Source organism: Artibeus jamaicensis, unplaced genomic scaffold (assembly GCF_021234435.1).
Source record: "Artibeus jamaicensis isolate MK-2021 breed Jamaican fruit bat unplaced genomic scaffold, CSHL_Jam_final contig_700, whole genome shotgun sequence".
In the NCBI taxonomy this organism is placed as follows: Eukaryota; Metazoa; Chordata; class Mammalia; order Chiroptera; family Phyllostomidae; genus Artibeus; species Artibeus jamaicensis.
The window spans coordinates 5,553,621-5,573,712 of NW_026521930.1; the positions used below are offsets into that span (position 1 = coordinate 5,553,621).

At 50.4% G+C, this 20,092-nt stretch overlaps 2 protein-coding genes across 8 annotated transcripts; both read right to left on the bottom strand.

Annotated features, from left to right (window-relative positions):
• Window positions 1–36: 36 nt before the first annotated feature.
• On the bottom strand, window positions 37–9,330 carry KAT8 (lysine acetyltransferase 8). Of its 4 annotated transcripts, none has more exons than XM_037134327.2 (11): window positions 9,088–9,329; window positions 7,737–7,811; window positions 7,484–7,659; window positions 4,007–4,060; window positions 3,748–3,912; window positions 2,927–3,016; window positions 1,263–1,403; window positions 1,072–1,165; window positions 822–972; window positions 471–625; window positions 37–208 (listed from the first exon to the last, which is right to left on the bottom strand). In XM_037134327.2, the coding sequence occupies exons 1-11, from the start codon at window positions 9,296–9,298 to the stop codon at window positions 144–146; spliced, it is 1,377 nt and encodes a 458-aa protein (XP_036990222.1). In that variant the 5' UTR covers window positions 9,299–9,329; the 3' UTR covers window positions 37–143. The 4 variants fall into 4 exon arrangements, with proteins under 4 accessions (XP_036990222.1, XP_036990221.1, XP_036990223.1 ...); XM_037134326.2 differs by having other exon boundaries at window positions 471–673; XM_037134328.2 differs by lacking the exon at window positions 822–972 and having other exon boundaries at window positions 471–677; window positions 9,088–9,330.
• A 2,850-nt stretch (window positions 9,331–12,180) lies between these two features.
• On the bottom strand, window positions 12,181–16,456 carry BCKDK (branched chain keto acid dehydrogenase kinase). Of its 4 annotated transcripts, none has more exons than XM_037134364.2 (12): window positions 16,366–16,456; window positions 15,421–15,772; window positions 15,228–15,296; window positions 15,023–15,133; window positions 14,650–14,697; window positions 14,452–14,571; window positions 14,278–14,376; window positions 14,003–14,076; window positions 13,551–13,679; window positions 13,368–13,457; window positions 12,733–12,891; window positions 12,181–12,640 (listed from the first exon to the last, which is right to left on the bottom strand). In XM_037134364.2, the coding sequence occupies exons 2-12, from the start codon at window positions 15,613–15,615 to the stop codon at window positions 12,496–12,498; spliced, it is 1,239 nt and encodes a 412-aa protein (XP_036990259.1). In that variant the 5' UTR covers window positions 15,616–15,772; window positions 16,366–16,456; the 3' UTR covers window positions 12,181–12,495. The 4 variants fall into 4 exon arrangements, with proteins under 4 accessions (XP_036990259.1, XP_036990258.1, XP_036990260.1 ...); XM_037134363.2 differs by having other exon boundaries at window positions 16,109–16,427; XM_037134365.2 differs by lacking the exon at window positions 16,366–16,456 and adding an exon at window positions 15,934–16,102.
• Window positions 16,457–20,092: the final 3,636 nt, after the last annotated feature.

A 20,092-nucleotide genomic window follows, 5' to 3' on the forward strand; every position in this document is an offset into this window, starting at 1 on the left:
TCGTGGCCTCTTCCTCCCACCCCCAAAGTGCAGAGCTGCTGGCAGAACTTACTTTATTTTTAAAAAAATGGTACACCAGGCTGTACATATTTACAGGCGAGGGGCCAAGGAGGTGTGGGTCCAGCAGCTGGGACACAGGTCACTCACTTCTTGGAAAGTTTGACTTGCTTGTGCTTGGGGGGTGCCCACTTGAGGCACACAGAGTCCACTGTGGGGAGAAGAGGCATGAGAAGCAAGGCTGGGCCTCTGGGCCAGGGCCAGGTTTTGCTTCTAGATGAGAACAAGGGCAGACTGAGTCCTGGGGAGGGGGCAGGGAGGCCCAGGCATGAGTAGCCTGCCCCAGGCTTCAGCCCTGGGAACAGGTCGGACTGGTTTGGTTTAGGATCATGTGACAGCAAAAAGGAAGCTGTGGCTCCCGGTAGTTCTTAACACCTACCTGCCACCGCACACCCTCATAGCCCCCCACTCACCTGTTATGGGTGGTTTTTTATACTGAGCACTTTTGAGGTGTTCCTCCACCAGCTTGGGTGTGACACATATGACATGCTGGCCTTTCCAGTACTTGACCATGTTGAGGGACTGTAGTGTGCTGATGATGTCATTCTGGGTGATGCTGGTCATCTGGCTGCAGAAAGGGATTGGAGCAGATGCTGGGAGAGTTCCCTTGTGGGGTCTGGCTGGGACAGCAAAGGGGACAAGGAGACAAGATCATGGCCAATCTTAGAAGAACCCTTCCCTCTTGGAGAATTCCAGGAAACCTCCTTCACGAGGTCCTTGATGGACAGCACGCCCGGGACAGAGTTGGGGACCAGGGTCCTCACCTAAGGTCCTTGATGGACAGTGTGCCCCGGAAGTCACGCAGAATCTCCAGCAGGACCCAAGACCAGTAACTGCGGTAGCTGAGCTTGCCCAGGTCAGATAGCGGCTTCTCAGGGGAGCCTACTGTGCTCTCTAGCTTGGATAGCTCATAACCTGGCAGTGGGAGAAATGAGGGCCCTGCAAACCCAGCCCCACCTGGCACTCTAACCCCACCACGGGTGCCCCTTCCTGGACACAACAGGAGCTACTCACTGAAAGCAATGAGGAACTTCCCGTAGCCACGGCGCTGGTAGGGAGGCAGGGTCAGGATGCAGGCCACATTGTTTCCATCGGGAGACTCTTTCTCCTGCATGGGGGAGAGGTTGGGGCCTCTGGGGAAGCGCAGCCCCTCCTCCAGCTCATACTCACTGCCCTCCCTCAACCGTGGCTTCCTGACCCAATACCTTAGAGAAGTAGCCAACAATGTGGGCCCCCTGCCGGTCCACCTCGGTCAAGATGTAAAAGACGAAGGGCTCCACGTCGAAGTACAATGTCTTGTGGTCCAGGAAGAGCTTGGCCAGCAAACACAGATTCTGACAGTAAATCTGAGGGAAGTGGTGGAAGCAGGCTCAGAAGCAAGTACAATGAGCCCACTGAGGCTTGGGCAGGAGTTGCCACCCTGCTCTGCAAGTACCAGGCTGGTGAGAAGTGGCTCCCCACCAGAACAGTACACAGGATTTCCACATGCGAGTGGATCTGCTCAGTTCAAACTTGTGTTGTTCAAGGCTATGTCCCCAGCACCTAACACAAGGCTAAGCATGAAACTAGGTACTTGTTAAATATTTGCCGAATGCCCTGCGGCCTGACTCCAAAGCCTGAACAGTCTGCCCACTAGGCCACACTCGTCACTGAGACGCACCTGCTGTAGGCCCAGACACCCACCCAGGGCAGAGACCGTCAGGAGGAACAATGGGACTTTATAGCCGGCTTCATGGCACCCTGTGGGCCGGTCCCTCAAGGGTCCCTCTGGTGTATGACACCTTCTGTATTCACTCTCATTAGACCCAACAACAGTGTAAGCCCATCACGGCTAGTCCTGTTTACTTAAAAGAAGACTGAGGCTCTGAGAGGGAAAGTGCTTGCCTGAGACCTCAAAGCTGGCAGAGGGCAGAGCCCGCGAAAATACCGCTGCCTCCTGCTAGGGCCCTTCCTGCCCCTCCCCGCTGATAGTCAAAAAGGCAGAGCAGTGGATAAGGGCCACGCTCACAGTGGATATTCCTTCCCCATCGTATTTATCACAAGGCTGACTGACAGGTCACCAGTAATAACAAAGGCCCATTACTAAGCACCTACTTGATGCCAGGCACCATGCTAAGTATGTAATACTGCTATCTCAGTTATTCCACTAACAACCTGATTAGGTAAATATTATCATGACTCCTGTCTTATAGATGAGGAAATAGGAACAAACAATATTAAGTAACTTGTCTAAGGTCAGCTGGGAAGTGACAGGGTGACGTGAAGCCAGGAGACACTCAGTAGCCTGCCCTCTTCATCTTACCCTTAACTCACCTTCCACAGGAAATGGGGACATTTGATGACACCTTCCCAGACTGACCAGGCAAAGTCCAGGTTCTCGATAACAGTAAAGCAGATCCCAAATGCCCCACCCTGCCCCATTAAAGTCTTTTTACCAGGAACAAGGAAGTCAGCCATCACAGCCACAGAGCTCTCTGGCAGGAAATCTTACATAAAGCAGGTCCCTCCCAGGGAAAAACAAACCTTTTCTTTAGGCAGAAAGAGAAAGCCCTTCCAGAAACAGCCTCGAGCATAACAATCTCCATTCCGGGTTCCAGAACTGCCCAAACCTAAACTACCCCATCAGAGAAAAGTCCTCAGTTAAAGAAGAAAAACCAACCCCAAGGCTGGCATCAAAGCCCAGGTGTTTACTATGCACCAGCCACAGGCCAAGGAACAGGCTAAGCATAATCCCTTGGGCCTTTGCTGGTGGGCTGTTTACCCTAAGGCTGGCCTCCATCCTTTGATGGCAGGGAACACTGTCCAGGAGATGCCAGTGCTCTGCCAAATCCCTCTGCCCCCAACAAAGTACCTTGGTCACCCAGCTCACCTTGTGGTCTTTGCCATCCACTTCATACACAGAGATATTGCTCTTGCGATAGATCTCTTTTCCTGGCGGTTGCCGCCACTGACACTGGCCCTGGGGACGGAGATGGAGAGAGACAGAGGCTTTAGACCCTGAGGTTCTCTGCCAGCTGCCCTTCATCCTGCCCAGTGTAGCTTACAGCAAATCTCTGCTCTGTTTCCCTGTAAGTAGATCCTGGGCTCAGCACTTGACCCACATCAAGTAATCCTCCCAACCACCTGAGGAACGGAGCTTGTTTTACAGATGAAGAAACCAAGGCACAGAGGGGCTAGGTAACTGGCTTGAACATCACACAGCTAGAAGACACGAGTCAGGGTCAGTTTGACTCTAGAGGACTCCAGAGGGCTCTGACCCATGACAACAGTGTTTCCTAAACTGTATACAGTTTCCTCAGATTCCACCCTTTGAGAAACACCCTGCTGCATGGGTGCTGAGAGGCCCCCACACTGGCAGCTCCTGTGTACCAACGCCTCCCATCTGTCCACACCTTCCAGTCCTATCGCCTGGGGACTGTGCTTGCTTCTGCTTTTGCACTGAGGAAACTGGCACCGGGCTGGCTTTGATACACTGTGGTGAAGGGCAAGGGACCCAAGGAAGGTGTAAGAGTAGGGATTACTGTCCTCATTGCGCAGAGGAGGAAACAGGTCTGCAGAGGGGCAAGTTGGCCTACGTCACTCCAGCAAAAACAGAGCCAGGCAGGAATCAGCTCTTCCTTGTCCTCCACTCCTCTGAAACCATCTCTGTCTCCCAGCGCTGCAGGCTGAGCACCCTCCCAGTGGTCTTACCAGGTGGAAGCGGTAGCTCTTCTCATACTTCATGTACTTGAGGCAGTACTCGCAGAGCCAGAGCTTGGGCTGTTTCCCATAGTCTTCAGGAAATGGTGAGAAGTACCAAGCATCGATTTCATAGTTCCCAATGTGGATCTTGTCCACATACTTCACCTTGGTGATCTGTGGAGGGCAGTGGATGGCTCAGTCAAAGCAAAGAAAGCGGGGCAGTGGGGGGGGGGGGGACCCCTGCAGACAGAATCCCTGCCCTACTTACAGCCTCATGTTCCTTCTCCAAGGCCGCTGTTGTGGGGTCCATCTCTGCATAGGTCTGGGCAAGAAAAGAGCAGTGGACAGAGGTGAATAGAAACGGTGGTCAGGACGTCCTTCCCCTATCCCAGAGCCCACAGTGCTTCCCATCCATCTTCCAAACCTCCACATCCTGCATGACAATAACTACAGGACTAGCTAACTTGTTTTACGTGGCTCTGAAAGTGGCCTATCCAAGCTCTTTCCCTGTCTGCCTGACCACCCATGTGTCCCAGACACCCCTGATGCCCAAGTCTGGGCCTTTTGCCAGACAAGCGGGACTAGGATCAGGGGACCTGGTTATAGTCCTTTGGTTGTTAAGAGCTTCAGCTTTACAATGGAATAAATCCAGCTCGGCCAAATCTGTGAGACGTGAAATAATAGATCTTGTCTTCCACACTCATAGCAGAAACTGCTGCTGACTCCTCAATATGCCTGGACCTCGTTCCTGCACACCCAAGGAGCTGCCTGCCCATGGGACTGCTCCCAGAGTTCCCTCTCACAGGCATATCAGACTCAAAGTGTTCACAAAAGAACTCATTCTTTCCTCCATATAAACCTGTTCCTCCTCCTGGGCTCCAATCTCAACAGGAGCATCACCCTCAGTCCAAATACCTGAGACCAGGTCCCTACAATAATGGACCTGTCTTAAGATTCCTGCCTCTCTCAGTCTGGTATTCAATTAATGGCCAAGTCCTGTCAATTCTACTTTCTTGAAATTTTGGAATCAGTCCCTTTCTGGAATTCTCTTCTCTGTCCTACTCCAAATAGCCACTGACACCATCTCAGGTCTGGACAGTTGACTGGGTCTCCTTACATTCCCAGTCCAGCCTCAGCCCCTTCAAACCTACACTGCTACCAACACTTCTTTTTCCAGGCTTTGTGCCTTTGCACATAAAGTCCCTTCCACCTCAACACCCTTTCTCATCCTACTGCTGCCAGAAAACGCTTACTCAACCTAGGACAGAGGGTGAACCAGGTGACTGTGTGATAAGGCAGAACTCTGTAAGCAATCAGGTTATAACTGTTTTTACTATGCTGTTTCCTGTCCCTCAAGGCTCAGCATCACTCCCATCCCCTCTAGGAGGCCTGACTGGATTCTTCTGATGCAGAATATACCCTCCCCTTTCCAAGTCAGGAACACAGCGACTGACAATAACCTCTAACTGCCCCACCTGGCTTCCCCTATTTCCCACGTTCTTAGAAAGAGACTAAGAGTTATGTCCCACACACAGCACATCCCGTTCCTAGACCAGACTCCGTAGGAGGAAGTAAGCACAGCCTGACAATGAAGTGGGGACCCAAGAAGGCCTACAACCTATGCCAGAGTAGACAGTAGCCTTATCCTCTAGCTGAGAAGGCAGAAAGGAGCCAATGTTTTACTCAGAAGCCCCTTCCACAAAGCACTTTGCCTATATGGCATTATATATACAGTAATCATTTCTATTTTATGGAGAAGTAAACAGGCAGAGAGAGGTGAGGTCATTTGCCCTTGGGCATGAGCTACCTGCCATTATCCCAAGTGCCAAGCACTCCACAGGCATTATTTCATTCAGTCCTCACAATAAGCCATAGACAAGATTGCTCATTATCTACACTACACAAAAGAGGAAACTGAGGCGCAAAGAGGTAAGGTCACTTGCCCGAGGTCACAGAAAAGGTCCTGAGCACAGCTGGGCATAGACCCTTGGTATACCCAACTCCCAAGTCTAACCCCTGTAAAGATGAGGAAAGAAAGATTTTCCTCCTCACATACCACTTTAAAACACATTTCCCAACGCTCACAAAACACAATCCTCTGCAGCAAATGCATGAAAGAGCTACAATGCCATTTATTTAGAATTAAACTTTAATTAGCTTCTGAAGAATCTTGCTACCTTTAACTCCACAAATATTCATATTCTTTGATTTTATTACCACAGGCCCATTGTCACCTGCCGGGCTGCCTGCCAGAGCACAGACCCACCACCAAGACTTAACTGGCCAGTGCAAATGCGTTGAGGAACTGAGAGAACCTAGATTTGTGCTGTCCAATGAGTAGCCACTAGCCATTAAATAAATAAAATTTAATTCTCGGTACACTAAACACATTTCAAGTTCTTAATAGCCATATGTAGCTACTGGCTACTCTAATGGACAATACAGACATAAAACATTTCCATGTATCACAGGACATTCAGTTGGACGGTGCTGTCCTAGACCTTGAAGGGTTTTTCAAATGTTGTTTTAATCACGAACCACAGTAGGAAGAGCAGTTAACGCTGTAAATTAATGTTCATGTATATTCATACATGTATTTGCATGTAAAATAACTTCTCAAAATAATACTTACCTTTAATAAAGTGCAATACATGACGATTTCTTCTAGTTTATCCTATTTTTTTCTTCCATTTTGAAAATTCAAATGCTGGTCACAACTCACTGAACTAACTTGGTAATCTATTAACAGCTGTGCCGCAGGTGAAACGCTTTGCTGCAAAGCACATGAGCACTTAGAAGAAACTGCATTAGCCAAAACTAATGAATGTCTGTGTGCCTTGAGAGCTCAATAAATCCAGTTCTCTTCCATTCCCCATTTTACAAATCAAGAAACTGAAGCTCAGAGTGGGAGAAAAGTAACCCACCAGAGATAGGCAGCTTGATGAAAAGAATCCAGGTTTTGGAAACAAGTGGCCTGAGTCACTAGGATCTGTCAAAGTCACGGTTAAGGATTTGTGCCCTGAAGTAGGGCAACGGCAAATCTAATTCCTGCCTGGGCCTCTAAACCTATCTGTACCTCCTTTATAGACTTTGGGTCACGAGCCAATAAATGTTTGCCATTATTATTCTATTTCCAGCCCATCCTTTTAATAGCTGTGTGACCTTAGGTATATTACCTAATCTCTCTGAGCCTGTTTCTCATCTACAAAAAATATATATGGGGTGGGGGGGTAGTTTCTGGTTGTATGTAAAACAGAATGTATTATTATTTATTAATTATTGCATTATTTTCCACATAAACAACTGTAAACCTACTTTTACCCCATGGTATTGAACCGTTAGGGAGGATTTAATGAGTTTTTACACATACAGTACTCAACACAGTTCTGAGCAATAGCAAATGCCCAATTATCATTCACTCTCTTCCTTCCCTTTGAACTGAAAGTTGGCTTGTCTAACATGGCACAACTAATAGGAGACAAAACAGGCTATTGGTTCAGGAGGCCTGAGTTCCAGTACCAGCCGTGCCACTTCCTTGCTGTGAGACTGCAGCCAAGCCTTTGCCCTCTCTGACCCTCAGTTTTCTCATCTGGAAAGAGTACAGGAGAAGAGGTAGGTAAAGTCTCTGACACACCACAGGAGCTTAAGAAATGGCAGCTGTTGTGGTTCTGGCACAGGGACCCAGAGGAGTTGACAGAGGCAGCTGAGCCTAATAGGGCTGTGGGGAAGGGGAGAGAGCCCAGACCTTCTGCACGTGGTTGATCTCATCATGCTTGCGCTTTTGGTTTCGAGTGATCTTGCGCTCAGGCTGCTCAGCGAGCTCACTCAGGTACTTCTCTGAGTTCTTCTGGACAGCATCCTTCACTGTCTTGGTCAGCGCCAGCCGGTTCTTGTCTACCCATTCGTCTAGTCGCCGGTTAACTGTGAGGATATGCCATGAGGGTGCTGCTCTTCTACACTTCTCCCCCGCCCAGGCCCAAATACCCCAAGTCACTCACAGCCCACATAGTGTACATAGAATTCCTCTCGGCCTTCCTGATCATTCACTCGAGACTGGATCACTTCAGCAGAATCTGTGAAGGACAAAGGCTAGGATCATCAGGAAGGCAGAGCTGGAACACTGAGAAGCTGTTTCCAGATTTCACATTTAAGCTAACCTCACCTGTCCCCACCTGCCATTCAATGCAATCACTGCCTGTGAGGTACACCACGTTGGGACTGTTATCCTTATTTTACATTTTAGAAAACTGAGGCTTACCCAGGTAAGATTTAAAAAGTGGTAACCTTGCAGATTTAAAAAGTGGTAAGAGCTAATACTTAACTGAGCTTAAACCTGACTCAAATTCAATGCTTGGCTTACTATATTTAGTTGTTTATTTGCTCAGCGGTCATGAGGGCTGGTTCTGGAGTCAGACATCAGGGTTTATATATAATTCCAGCTCCCTATTTCCTAGCTCTTTTAACTGAGCAAGTTATTTCAACTTTCTGAGCCTCAGTTTCTTCATCTGTAAAATAAGAGATAATAGCGCCGACTTCAAATGCCTCTCAAGTTTTTAGTAGAGTGACTGACAACTAGCAGATCACGCAGTTGGCAACCACTGCATGTCTGGTCCGATGCTGTGTTGTTGCTGGATACAGAGGACATGGCAATGAATCATAAGCACTCCTGACCTCCAGCAGTTGACAGGGGAGGACACAGACAGACAATGACAAGAATGTTACATACCACAGCTGAGGTATGAATATTGCAGAAACACACAGAAGGGAATGATTCACTTTGCCTGAAGGGAATCAGGAATGGCATCACAGGGGGATTCGGTGTTAAACGGATGAGTAAGGAGCTGGGCAGATGAACAGGGAGAAATGGAAGAAAGGGCATTCCATGCAGGGGCACCGGCAGCAAAAGATATTCGAAGGGTATAGCGTGGTCCTGTCTGGTAATGGCCTTTGCTAGGGGTGGCAAGAAACCAGAGGGGTCACAAGGATGAATGCCATTCTACGTAATTTTGGAGGGGTGGGGAGGGGAGGAGAGGGGAAGGGAAGAAGGTCCTCTCCGCGAGCTGCTGTAGGGGACAAGTGGAAGGGGAAGTCGCAGAGAGGAAAGACTAGTAAGGAAGCACGGTTAACAAAAGAATGAAGCCTAGATTGGGCAAGGGAAGTGGAATGGGAGCTCAATAAATATAAGAATTTGGTGACAAACCCCTGACTGGCGGGGCTAGTCGTAGTCCCGAAACTCAGCGTTCTTTCCCCAAGCTCCGCCCCTCACTATTCCCAGCACCTCACAGAGCCCTCTCTGCCCGGACCCCGCCCAGTGAACACCCCTCCTCCGGCCCCGGACTCCGCCCTCACGCCAGGTGCTGTCAGGCCGTCTGCATAGGTAAGTCTCTCCGATCTCCACGGTGACTTCCGGCTCGCCGCGCGCCGGGGTCTGCGGAGAGATCCGACCCGGGGACGGAGCGGTCCCCTCAACCGCCGCATTCTCCCCGGGCCCGGGCTCGCCCTCCCCGGCGACCCCTGAAGTCGCCGCTGCAACCGCAGCGGCTACTCCCTGGGCCGCCATCACTGTAGTGGAAATGACGCCAGAATCCAGCGCCGCGCAGCGCATTTGGCTCCGGGTCTGCGTGTTGCAGCGGAGGCCGCAGCCAGCTTAGGGGTGGGGTCTGTTATGTGGCAAATTCCCATTGGTTGGGGTGGCCGTCTCCGCGGTGTCGGGACAAGCTTGAAGTATAATTGCCAATTGCCCTAGAGTTCCTTTCTTTCCCGATGGAAGAATGGCTGCGCCCTAGAATTGGAGAGAGGACTTTCCTGATGTTATGATTCAGCTTGATCTTTCTAAAGGCCCTAGTGCCTGAGGAAGCCAAGACGTGCCAGTTCTCAGGGGGCGCTGTTTCCACTTTAACCAGGCGGAGCCAGAACATCCGGAGCTCCTTGGCTGTCGGATTTTAGGTCTGTGGGCCTGAAATTAACACTAACCACTTTCGCCAACTTTATACCGGTCTTCCCTTTTTTGAATATTGAAGAAAAGGCCTTCCTTGGTCAGGGCGGTTAAAGGATACAGTTGGGGTAGGGGAAGCAGGAACTGTCCAGGGACAGCCAATAACTCACTAACAGAATCAAGCCTTTCTAAAGAATGGACCAGGACCCCCAAACTAGACATCCTCTGAACAGAAACTAGCCAGAGGCAGTGGACATAATGGAAAAGTCTTGGGCTTAGCGAGTTTGGAATCCTGAGTTCTGACCCAACTCTGGGTAAGTTGTACAAGCGTCCATTCTCAGAGCATTGGTGAGGGTTAAACTGTGTAATACCTCTTATGTATGTTTATAAAGCAGGTGCACTGCACAGTGCCAGACAGGGTAGATTCTCTATACATTCCTTTTGGCCACTCTCTGAATCTTTTTTATTATTTATAATTTGGTTATTAGACCCAAACAAACAATTCTAAGAGTGGTGAAATGCTCAGGGCCTGAGAATGGCACTCAGGGGTTACAGATGAAGAAATATCCACCCTGACCCATGTAGCTCAGTTGGTAAGGCATCTCAGGGATAGGTGAAAGGTCCCCAGTTGATTCCTGGTCAGAGCACACGCCTTGGTTTCAAGCCTAGTTTCCTGATGGGGGTGTGCAAGAGGCAACCCATTAATATTTCCCTTGCTCATCAGTATTTCTCTCCCTCTCTCCGAAGAATCTTTAAAAAAAAAGAAGAGCCCTGGCTAGTGTGGCTCAGTGGATTTAGCACCAGCCTGTGAGCAGAGAGGTTTGCCAGTTTGTATTGCTGATCAGGGCATATGCCTGGCTGTGAGCCAGGTCCCTGGTTGGGGGTATGTGAGAGGTGACTCTTTTCATTCTCACACAATGATGTTTCTTTTCCTGTCTTCGTCCCATCTCCTCTCCGTAATTTTTTTTTTTTTAAAGAAAAGAAGTATCTGAGTTAGATCTTTCTGGAGGTTGGCAGTTTAAGTGCTGGTAACTTGACTTTGGGGAAATGGAGCTTGAGAGGAGGGGCAGTAAATGCCAGGCAGTTATTAAATAACAGAAGGGATACAAAATTTAAATAGAAATGTTTTCTCCCATTCTCCACCCCGCCCCATCTTCAAGATTGTTATTCTTTCTGCCCAGGGTTCTGGTGCCTAACTTTTTACTTCACCTGGTATCTTCAAATAGGGATAGTTAAGAATTACTTTAGGCTTTATAAATCCCTGATTAGGGTCCCTCCACTGACCTCCTCACTGCTCTCCCTCATATCCACCAGCCACCAGTGGTAGTTCTAATGTGCAAATCTGCCCTTGCTCCAAGAACTGTAGATGTTGCACACCGATCTCCTGGGATCTCTTTTCCATGCTTCTGTGTGCCCAGATTATATTCTATGTGCTTTCAAAATGCGGCACCATTCTTTGGTGAACTGCCCCTCTGGCTAAGAGGTGTTTTGCCTGAGATAGCTGAAAACTGTTTCAAGTACCTTCCAACACAGACATTATCCAGTGTCTGTGGAGCTTAGTCTGTGGAGAGAGCTAAGAAGCTTAGCCCTCTGTGGAAGAACTGACTGGCTCTGGACTTTTGTCTGAGAACCTTGCCTGGCTTCCTGCCCTTCCCTTTCCTGCTTCGCCTACTCCCTTCCAGGAACATTCCTCAACAAATCACTTGGATGCAAGTCTCCATCTCAGGGTCTGCTTCTAGGGAACCCAGCCTGATACATCCTTTCCTAGCTTGAAACACATGCATGGATCCCTGTTGCCTCCAGGATAAAGCCTGTGATCCTTGGCTGTACAGTCAAGGCCCTACACCCTGACTGCTGCTGCTTAACTCCCCAGCCTCACCCACCTGCACTGTAGCCAGCAGAATTTTCAGCCCGGCAAGTCCCTGGTTTCCTGTCTCCCTCGATCCCCCACCTCCGTCAGCAGTCCCGCCAAGCAGGCTCTTGGACCTTTCTTCTCTTTCCCTGGCAAGATGGGCAGGAAGGCCCCACTGCTTTGTGGAGCCCTTTTGCCCTCCCTCCCAGAGCCCCACCATCGTTGGGGCATGCCAGGGTACAATCTGGAGTGTTCCTTTCCTTGGAGGCAATAGGCACAGGTGGTGGGCAGTATGTTTAACCTTACTCGGGCTCAGGAATCAGGTGGCTTAGGAGGTTGCCCAGTCTGATGACCTTTACCTCCTGTGACTGCCAAGAAGGAAAGAGTCGGAACTGAGGTCTGAAGCTGGGTCGACGTTGTCTGGGAAGCAGACACATTTGTTAAATGAAATGAATGAAAGGTCTTTGCACAAACTGACAGAGTCTCCCCCACTCCCACCAAATCAAATGTGCAAGAGACTTGAGGCCAATTCTACCGCTGGTCTGCCAGGCTGTCAGGACAATCAAGAGACTGAGTACGAATTAGTTGCACCCAAGGGCCCAGGAAACCTGAATGGGATCAGAAACAAAAGCTCACCTGCCCTCCCCACACAGGGTTCAAGAGGGCATTCAAAATGTGAACTTTAATAACAAACAGCAGGTCAAAACAGGGTTCCCCAGGAATGAGAAAGATGAAGCTGGTGCTGGAGGCCTCAAGGGTCCCCACTTCCTCTCTCCAAGACCTGGAGACAAGGAAGCAGTGGACCCTATTGAGGAGGTTGGCACCAGGCTCCATGTAAGTCCATCTGTCTGGGGTCCTAAGACCCAAGATGCAGCAGTGTGTGGAGCAGAGTGACACCCTGTCTTCCCAGAAGGTCCTGGTAGGGTGTATGGCCCAAGCTTGGCAGGTGAGCAAGCCAAGGGCAGTGGGGTCAGATGCGGAAGCTTTCTTCCCGGCCATCGATATGACGGAGCCGCAGATAGACATCTGTGCCAATGCCCTGCAGGGACTGCAGCTGAAGGGAACCACCAAGGTACTCTGCGTAGGCCCGTGATGTGGGCAGCCCGAAGCCAAAGCTGAGGCAGGGGTAGGGAACAGGATAGGGGATTCAGAGGCTTAAGTCTACTAGAGCCCCACACCCCTCCACAATGGCCAGGTGGGGTCTCACCCATGCATGGGTCCTGGCTGGCCACCACTGTGCATGTCCAAGTGGCCAAAGAGTGGGTTGATCCGGGGATCCTGGGTGCTGGACTCAGCTGTAGTGAAGTGGTAGTCCATAACCCGATCCAGGTCTTTGTGAGCGATTCCCCCGCCTCTGTCTGAAATCCTGGCAGAATGTCAATAATATGAGCTTGGCTCAGCTTGATAGGGGTGCTCACTACCTCCCAGACAGACAGTATCACCCTGTCCCTTCTACCCAAAGGCGGCAAGGTCCACCTAGACCCTTGGACCTTGGTTTCTTTTAAGCTGCATTTCTCTATCCTCACATCTGCCTGCGCCACTGGCTGCTAATACCTTCTCACAGGATTTCACACTTATTCTCAGCCCAGCATCATAGACTGGCTACTCCTCTTTTCCCATTCTAGGCCCCTCAGGTGCTAATAAGAACGGGGCCCTGGAACCTGCAGCTGGCCCCAGACTCATTCTTATCCAGCTCATGGCAGTCTCAGGACCACAGAATAGCTTGTTTGACCAGTGACCAAGTCTCACAGAGTGGGACTGGTACTGGCTTGAGGTCATATATCAAGTCATATAGCCTGGAACCCCTTGTCCACCCCAACCCAACTCCCACTCTGGGCAAACCTGATGATGAGATCAATATCATTGTTGGCAATGGTAATAACCACATCTGGAACATTGTAGGGAGTGTCTAGGTGACTCTCCATTGTGGCTCTATATGGGGGAGAAAGACCAGTAGTAGGTGGTGGTATCCCAGCCTCACTCCAGTTCCTATCTGACCTCTTTCAACATATCCAACAAGCCCACCTCATGGCATTCTTGAGCAGCTCGGGCAGGATGTAGTCCAGCGGCATAGGGATAAAGGGGAATCGGGCAGCCACATGTCCATTGATGCGGACCCGGGGGGCATTGCCATACTTGTGCTCACACAAACGTCTGTGGATAGGAGCAAGGGTTCAGACCTAGACCAGTGGTTCTCAACTGGAGGTGCTTCCTTCTTCATGCCTGGCCCCCCCACCCAGGGAAATTAAGACATTTTTGTCACAACTGGGGAATACTATAGACATCAGGTATCCTTCTAAACATTCTAACAAGCACAGGACAATCCCTCACAAAATAAAAATTTCTAACCCAAAGTGTTAATAGTGCCATGGTTGAGAAACCCTATCCAGACCGTACCCCAGGCAAGGGCTCAGAGCCAAGCCTTCCCTGGACAAAGACATCCACCCCCCACTCCTGCTGAGCTGTTCTAGCCTCACCTGGCAAAGTCCACCCACTTTTCAATAATCTTCTTTGGTGAGAGGCGAGTGCAGATGATGCCGACAAAGTCAGGCTGGCAGGAGAAAGAAGGTCAGGACGACGCAGCCCTCCACCCGCACTTGAGTCACCAAGTGCTTGCAACCTCTGGCCTGCTGAAGTGGTCCCAAGCCCCTCCCCAGGTCCTTGCCCAGGCCCCCAGCCCAATGGGCCCCTGGCTCAGTCCTCTCTGCCACATTTGACATTCCCGGGTGGGTCTCAGGTCCCAGCACCCCACCTTGTCCTCATGCAGTGCTAGATGATGTGTGGCCAACATGCGGATCCCAAGCCTAGAGGTCAGTGTCTTATCCAAGAAGTAGCGGACAAGCTTCTCATCCTATAAACAGTAGGGCCTCAGAAATGCTATGTCCTTCCCAGGCCCCCCAACAGGACCCACTGCACTGCCGCAGACCTGTATGTGCTTCCGGCTTTCACGTAGGCCCTCAGCTAAGAGGGTCACCACGTCTTTGTGGTCGTCCAGCAGCTGACGCACCAGCTGGCAGTATTGGGCCTCATCCGTCTGGTCCTTGATCTGTGGGCCAGAGTCATAAGCATGGACAATTCAGCCCTGATCTCTCAACCCCTCACCCTGTCCTGGCCCAGCCCTCACCGGAGGGAAGTCTGTCAGCTTCTGGAAGGCACGGATGTACAGCTCGTGCTGCAAGGAAGAGGTGTCAGAATTCACAAAGATGCTGTGGGCCCTCGGTAGAGAATAACTACCTATGTCAACCCAAGGGGACTGCCACCACCCCAATTGACTAGGTTCAAACCACCATGGGGTGGTTTCAAGCCTCCATGAATACGCAGCCTTGGCCTCTGAAGGGTTGGGTCTGAGTCCTCTATGATCAATCCTGAAATCTTTTGGCTGGCAAGTCTCTGCCGCTCTAGGCCCGTTGCCCCATTTGCCCCTTGGGTGGTAGGCCCTCTGATCTACCGTCCCCTCTACTAGGGAAACCCATGTCCCCCTACACAGGTCACCTTACCACATGTAGTATGGTGGGGTTGCAGCCAATGATGAAAGGAAGGCTACGGAAGCCCTTGATGCGGTGAGCAATCCTCACTGGCAACTCTTGCTGCAAGTACCGAGCACTTTTCTAGAAGAAAAAAAGGTAGAAGGCAGGGTCTGGGTCTGAGTGGCTGGGCCAGAGCTCCAGAGACCAACAGAAAAACAATGAGCAGGTATCTTACCAGAAGGTGGCTTCCATCCTGAGAGCGGCCAGAATAGAGCATCATGGTGGGAGTGAGGCGGACTGAGGGCTGGAGGGGCAGATGGGGCTTGAGCACCGGATCTCCAGTACTTTGCCCTGCCATATTAGCTCCACCCCTTCCCTGGACACCCACTCCAGCTGCGGACCCGGGCCTCGCTGCCCCAGCTGCCCACCTTCTCTGCTGCCACATCAATGGCAGACTGGTTGTAAAAGGAGGTAACGGTCTTGGAGCGCTCCCTTGCCATCTCGGCATGGTGAGTATCGGTGGCTGATGTGGAGAGGGCCCGGAGCAAGAGTGCAGACCCAAGGAAGGGCCGGAGTGGAGGACCGCCCCTGGGGCCACTTCCCAGAACCGACGCCAATATCATCGTCCTGCTCCTTTGTTGGGCTGGGTAGACGGAGGCGACCCCCAAACGGGGTTAGGGAGGTATGGGTAGGTAGGCAAGGAAGGGCTCTTCTCTTGACTTTAGGAGCGAGGCCTGTTGGAGGATGCTGACAAGCTCAGCCCTAGGAAGCAGCTCCCATCTATCAGGATGGGGGAAAGGAAGAGTTATAAGGATAGAGTCCGTAGCCCCTGAATATCTCTCCACGTAAGCACTGATATATCCTAAGACCTTGGGCAATCTCCCTAACCCTAACCCATTCAACCACCTCCCCAAATATACACACACATGCACAGTCCAAACCTGGACAACCTCGCTTTCCGGAGCTTCTATTCTTCAATCTGAGGCTCTATTTGGTGGTCTAGAGCGAAGATCCTCAGACCTGTCCAGCTCAAAACCTCGCCCAGGCACCCTAGTCCAGGGGGCGGGGTGACCCCTAGCCAGGATCTCCACACCAGGCACACCCGCAACCTCTCACCTCCCTACACCCGCCTGGCGTGCGCGTGTGCTCCACAGAGCATAGTGCGCCCAAGGGCCAGCTGCATCAAAGCCGCGAACTGGAGTCCCGGTCTGGGTTCCCTCTCCGCAGATCGCTTGGTTCGGCCTGGATCGCCCCATATGGTAGATGCCAGCCCTGCATCCCGCGCACTCCCGTGGTCCAACACAATGGCGGAGGTTGCGAGCACTCGCTGCGAAGCCTACGTGTCCAGGGTCTTCGCCTGTTGCTCCACTTACCGTGGGGCCGGAGCCCGCGCCGTAGTCCAAGCGGAACCGCCTAGCATCGAAGGGCGGGGCTCGCGGAGCAGCCCGTGCACTCTGCCGCTGTCACGCGGGCTGGGGGGGGGGGTGTCCGGTGCCTCCTGGGAGTTGTAGTTTAGAGTGGAGGACTGGCAACCCGGGTGTCAGCCCATCCTGGCTCTGTCCCTACTCCCGAAACACCAAATAAATACCACGGCTCCCTCCATAGGGTCCCCGGAATTACCTGTGGTCCCCTCGGCCTTCTGTTTCGTAATCTAATAAAGTGGGCTCCCCGGGGGAGAAACGCCAGAGGGCGAAAAGATCCTTAGGTGTAAAGAGCATTGACCAAACCCTACCTGGACTCCTTCCCTGAGCTCTGATTTTCTCCTTCCAGTTCTTGGTTTATTTATTGGAAATCAGACTGCCTAGTTCAAACTCCAGCTCAGCCACTTACTATTTGGGGCAAGTTACTTAAACTGCTCAATGCTTTTAAGTGCTGTATTGGTAAAATGAGGATGTAGCAACCTTGGGGTTGTTGTGTGGTTCACATATGTAATGTGCCTGAAACAATGTGAGGCACAGAATTAGCACTGTGTATTAGGTATTCTCATTCGTTTTCATTTATTCATGCCTGCATCTAACACTGTTTGGATGACTTGTCTGTGCCAGGAGAGGAGATTGAATGTTGAATCAAATTTTAAAAACAAACAAAAAATTTCCTTGTCCTGAAAACAGTTTGTGTCATAAGCTGTGATGATGGCTGCACAGGAGACTGTGGGAGCATCAGATAGGGTGCAGCGTGTGTAGGCCATGGCCAGGTAAGGGAGCTAGTGTGGGAAGGGCATGATGGCAAGATAGAGATAGACCTGGATAGTCTGAGGATATGGCTGCAGCCATAAGGAGATTGGGAAGGAGAGGAGGGAGCTGAATGGGGTGTCCAGAGTCAGGTGTCTGCACTTGTCCTGAAGTAGTAAAAAAAAGTGCAAAAGTGTCTGCACTTGTCCTGAAGTAGTAAAAAGCCACGGAAAATTTTTAACTTGTCCAGGTAAGAACTCTCTGTAATTAGGAGGGTGGGATTAGGGAGACCAAAGGCAGAGAAACCAGTGAAAAGATAATTACTTTTTCCAAGCAAGAGATGATCAGAGACTTTTCAGTATGTGTGTACTTGTACTGATTGTTTTTTTTTACTATGACTTTGTATTTTATAAATATTTTATAAGTTTTTTAATTAGCCCTGTCTGGTGTGGCTCAGTGGTTTGAGTGCCCGCCTGAGAACCAAAGGGTCACCAGTTGGATTCCCACTCAATGTGCATGACTTAGGTGTGGGCCAGGTTCCCAGTAGAGGGCACTTGAGAGGCAACCACACATTGATGTTTCTCTCCTCTCCTTCCCTTCCTCCCTTCCCATCTCTATAAATAAAACCTTTAAAAATTTTTTAATTTAAAATTTAAAATTTATTTAAGTTTTTAAAGAAAAAGTTTTTAAAGAAAAAGTTTTTAAATGAGGCACGTGATATCTTTGGAGCTGGAAGGCTGTCTTGAACTTTTAGCAGAGTTAGGACCCTTTGCCAGGGCTGGCCTGCCTGAGGAACTGGGGGAAGATCCGCAAAGACCGTGAGGAAGGGCCTTCCTGAGTCTCTGGAGTTCCTCTTCGCCCTCTAACCCCTCCCCACCCTTTCTTTCGCAGCAAATCATTAATACCCTGGAGTAAAGCCAGGAGTCCCCTCAGCTCCTGAAGCAGGCACTGCTTGAGCCAATGGAAGAAGGGAGAGGAAAGGTTGCTCCAGACGGGAGGACAGCCTGAGCAGAGTCGCAGGAACTCCAAGTGCTTTCAGTGCGCCAGAACTCGGCGCTCACGTGGCCGCTGTGTGGACCTGTACAGGCGCTGGCGGTGGCTGCCACAGTTTGGGGAGGCGCCAGACCTCACCTAGTTTGACTCCGCCTTGAAGAGTCCGAACACTCGGCCGATCCGAACACTCTGCTGCTGCCTCCTGGCGGCAGAGAACGCACATGCACTCCACGATCCCTCCAGAATACTATTCTAAGAGCCTTATGTATACTAATTTTATCTTCATAACAACACTCTGAGGTAAGTACTATTACTCTAGTCATTTTACAGGGAGAGAACTGAGGCCCAGAAAGCCCGCCCACCAATCCCTGCTTTCTTCTGGTTTCTCACCACCACCCCCGCCCCCACCACACACACACATACATACACACTCCCTGGCTCCAGCCACACTGGCCTCCCTGTTGTTCCTTAAACAAACCAGGCACCATCCACCTCGGAGCCTCTCAGGGGCTGTTCATTCTACTTGGAGCACCCCCTAGATATTTACATAGCTTATGCCCTCATGTCCTTCAAGCTTTGGCCCAAATGTCGACTGAATGAAGCACACCCTGACTGCTTTATTTAACCGTAGCTTTTAGTACCCCCAGCATACTGTATACTTTATGTAGTTATTATTTTGCTCATTTTCTTCTCCTCTTATAAAATTTAAGACCAGAGCATGAATATTTGTCTGCTGTACTGATTTATCTCTAGCCCCTAATCCTGGCACATAACAGTGCTTAATAAACATTTGTTTAAAAAAAATGAGGCCTGGCTGGTGTAACTCAGTGGATTGAGCACCAGCCTGTGAAGCAAAGGATTGCAGTTCGATTCCCAGTCAGGGCACATGCCTGGGTTGCAGGCCAGTTCCCAGTGGGGGACACATGAGAAGCAACCACACATTGATGTTTCTCTTTCTCCTTCCCTTCCCCTCTCTGAAAATAAATAAATAAAATACTTTTAAAAAATGAAAGAAGACTTCAAGCCAAGATGGAGGTGTAGGTGAAAACACTGTGCCTCCTTGCACAACCAAGTTTAAAGACAACAAAGTTTTAGTAACAAAAACACAACCAAAACACAGAAAATTGAACTATACTAAAGTCCAACAACAACGAACCATTCAGCCAGACCAGTAAGAGGGGCAGAGCCAGCAGCTGGCAGAGGGGGGTTGCGCAGGAAAAATGGACCAGACCAACCCAGGCGCACAGGTGGCGTTTGACAGATCCCAGGTGTGGGGTAGGACCAGGCAGACCCAGTGAGGGTGCAAGGCGGCAGCCTGACTGTGGTCACACATTTGTGCGCAGATAAACCAAGTGAAGGAGCAAGCAGTGAGACAGACCGTGCAGGCCCCAGCGGCTTATGGGAAGCAGCAGAGGGGACCGCTACTGCCCCTCTCTCACCCCGCCCCTGCATACAGGGTCACAACCCAGCAACTGGGTTGCCCTGCCCTGGTGAACACCTAAGGCTCCGCCCTTCATACCTAACAGGAGCAAACAGACCAAAACATTATGGCTCAAGAACAACTCAAAGCCCCAGAGCCAATAATTCTAAGCAACCAAGAGATAGCCAACCTATCAGATGCACAGTTCAAAACACTGGTGATCAGGATGCTCACAGAACTGGTTGGCTTTAGTCACAAATTAGAGGAATATATGAAGGCTACACTAATTGAAATGAAGGGAAATGCACAGGAAACCAATAGTGATGGAAAGGAAAAAACTGGGACTCAAATTAATGGAGTGGACCAGAAGGAAGAAAAACATGACCAAGCAGAAAAGAATGAAGAAACAAGAATTCAAAAAAAATGAGGAGAGGCTTAGGAACCTCCAGGACATCTTTAAACATTCCAACATCCGAATTATAGGGGTACCAGAGGGGGAAGAGGAAGAGCGACAAG

Coding starts and splice junctions, on each gene's coding strand:
- KAT8 (XM_037134326.2), bottom strand. CDS start 9,298: ATGGCGGCCCAGGGAGTAGCCGCTGCGGTTGCAGCGGCGACTTCAGGG. Junction 1,166..1,262: donor TTGTTGGCTACTTCTCTAAG/GTATTGGGTCAG, acceptor TCCCCCATGCAG/GAGAAAGAGTCTCCCGATGG. Junction 973..1,071: donor GAAGTTCCTCATTGCTTTCA/GTGAGTAGCTCC, acceptor TCCCACTGCCAG/GTTATGAGCTATCCAAGCTA.
- BCKDK (XM_037134364.2), bottom strand. CDS start 15,615: ATGATATTGGCGTCGGTTCTGGGAAGTGGCCCCAGGGGCGGTCCTCCA. Junction 15,297..15,420: donor TTGATGTGGCAGCAGAGAAG/GTGGGCAGCTGG, acceptor CTGCCCCTCCAG/CCCTCAGTCCGCCTCACTCC. Junction 13,458..13,550: donor CTGCTCAAGAATGCCATGAG/GTGGGCTTGTTG, acceptor TCCCCCATATAG/AGCCACAATGGAGAGTCACC.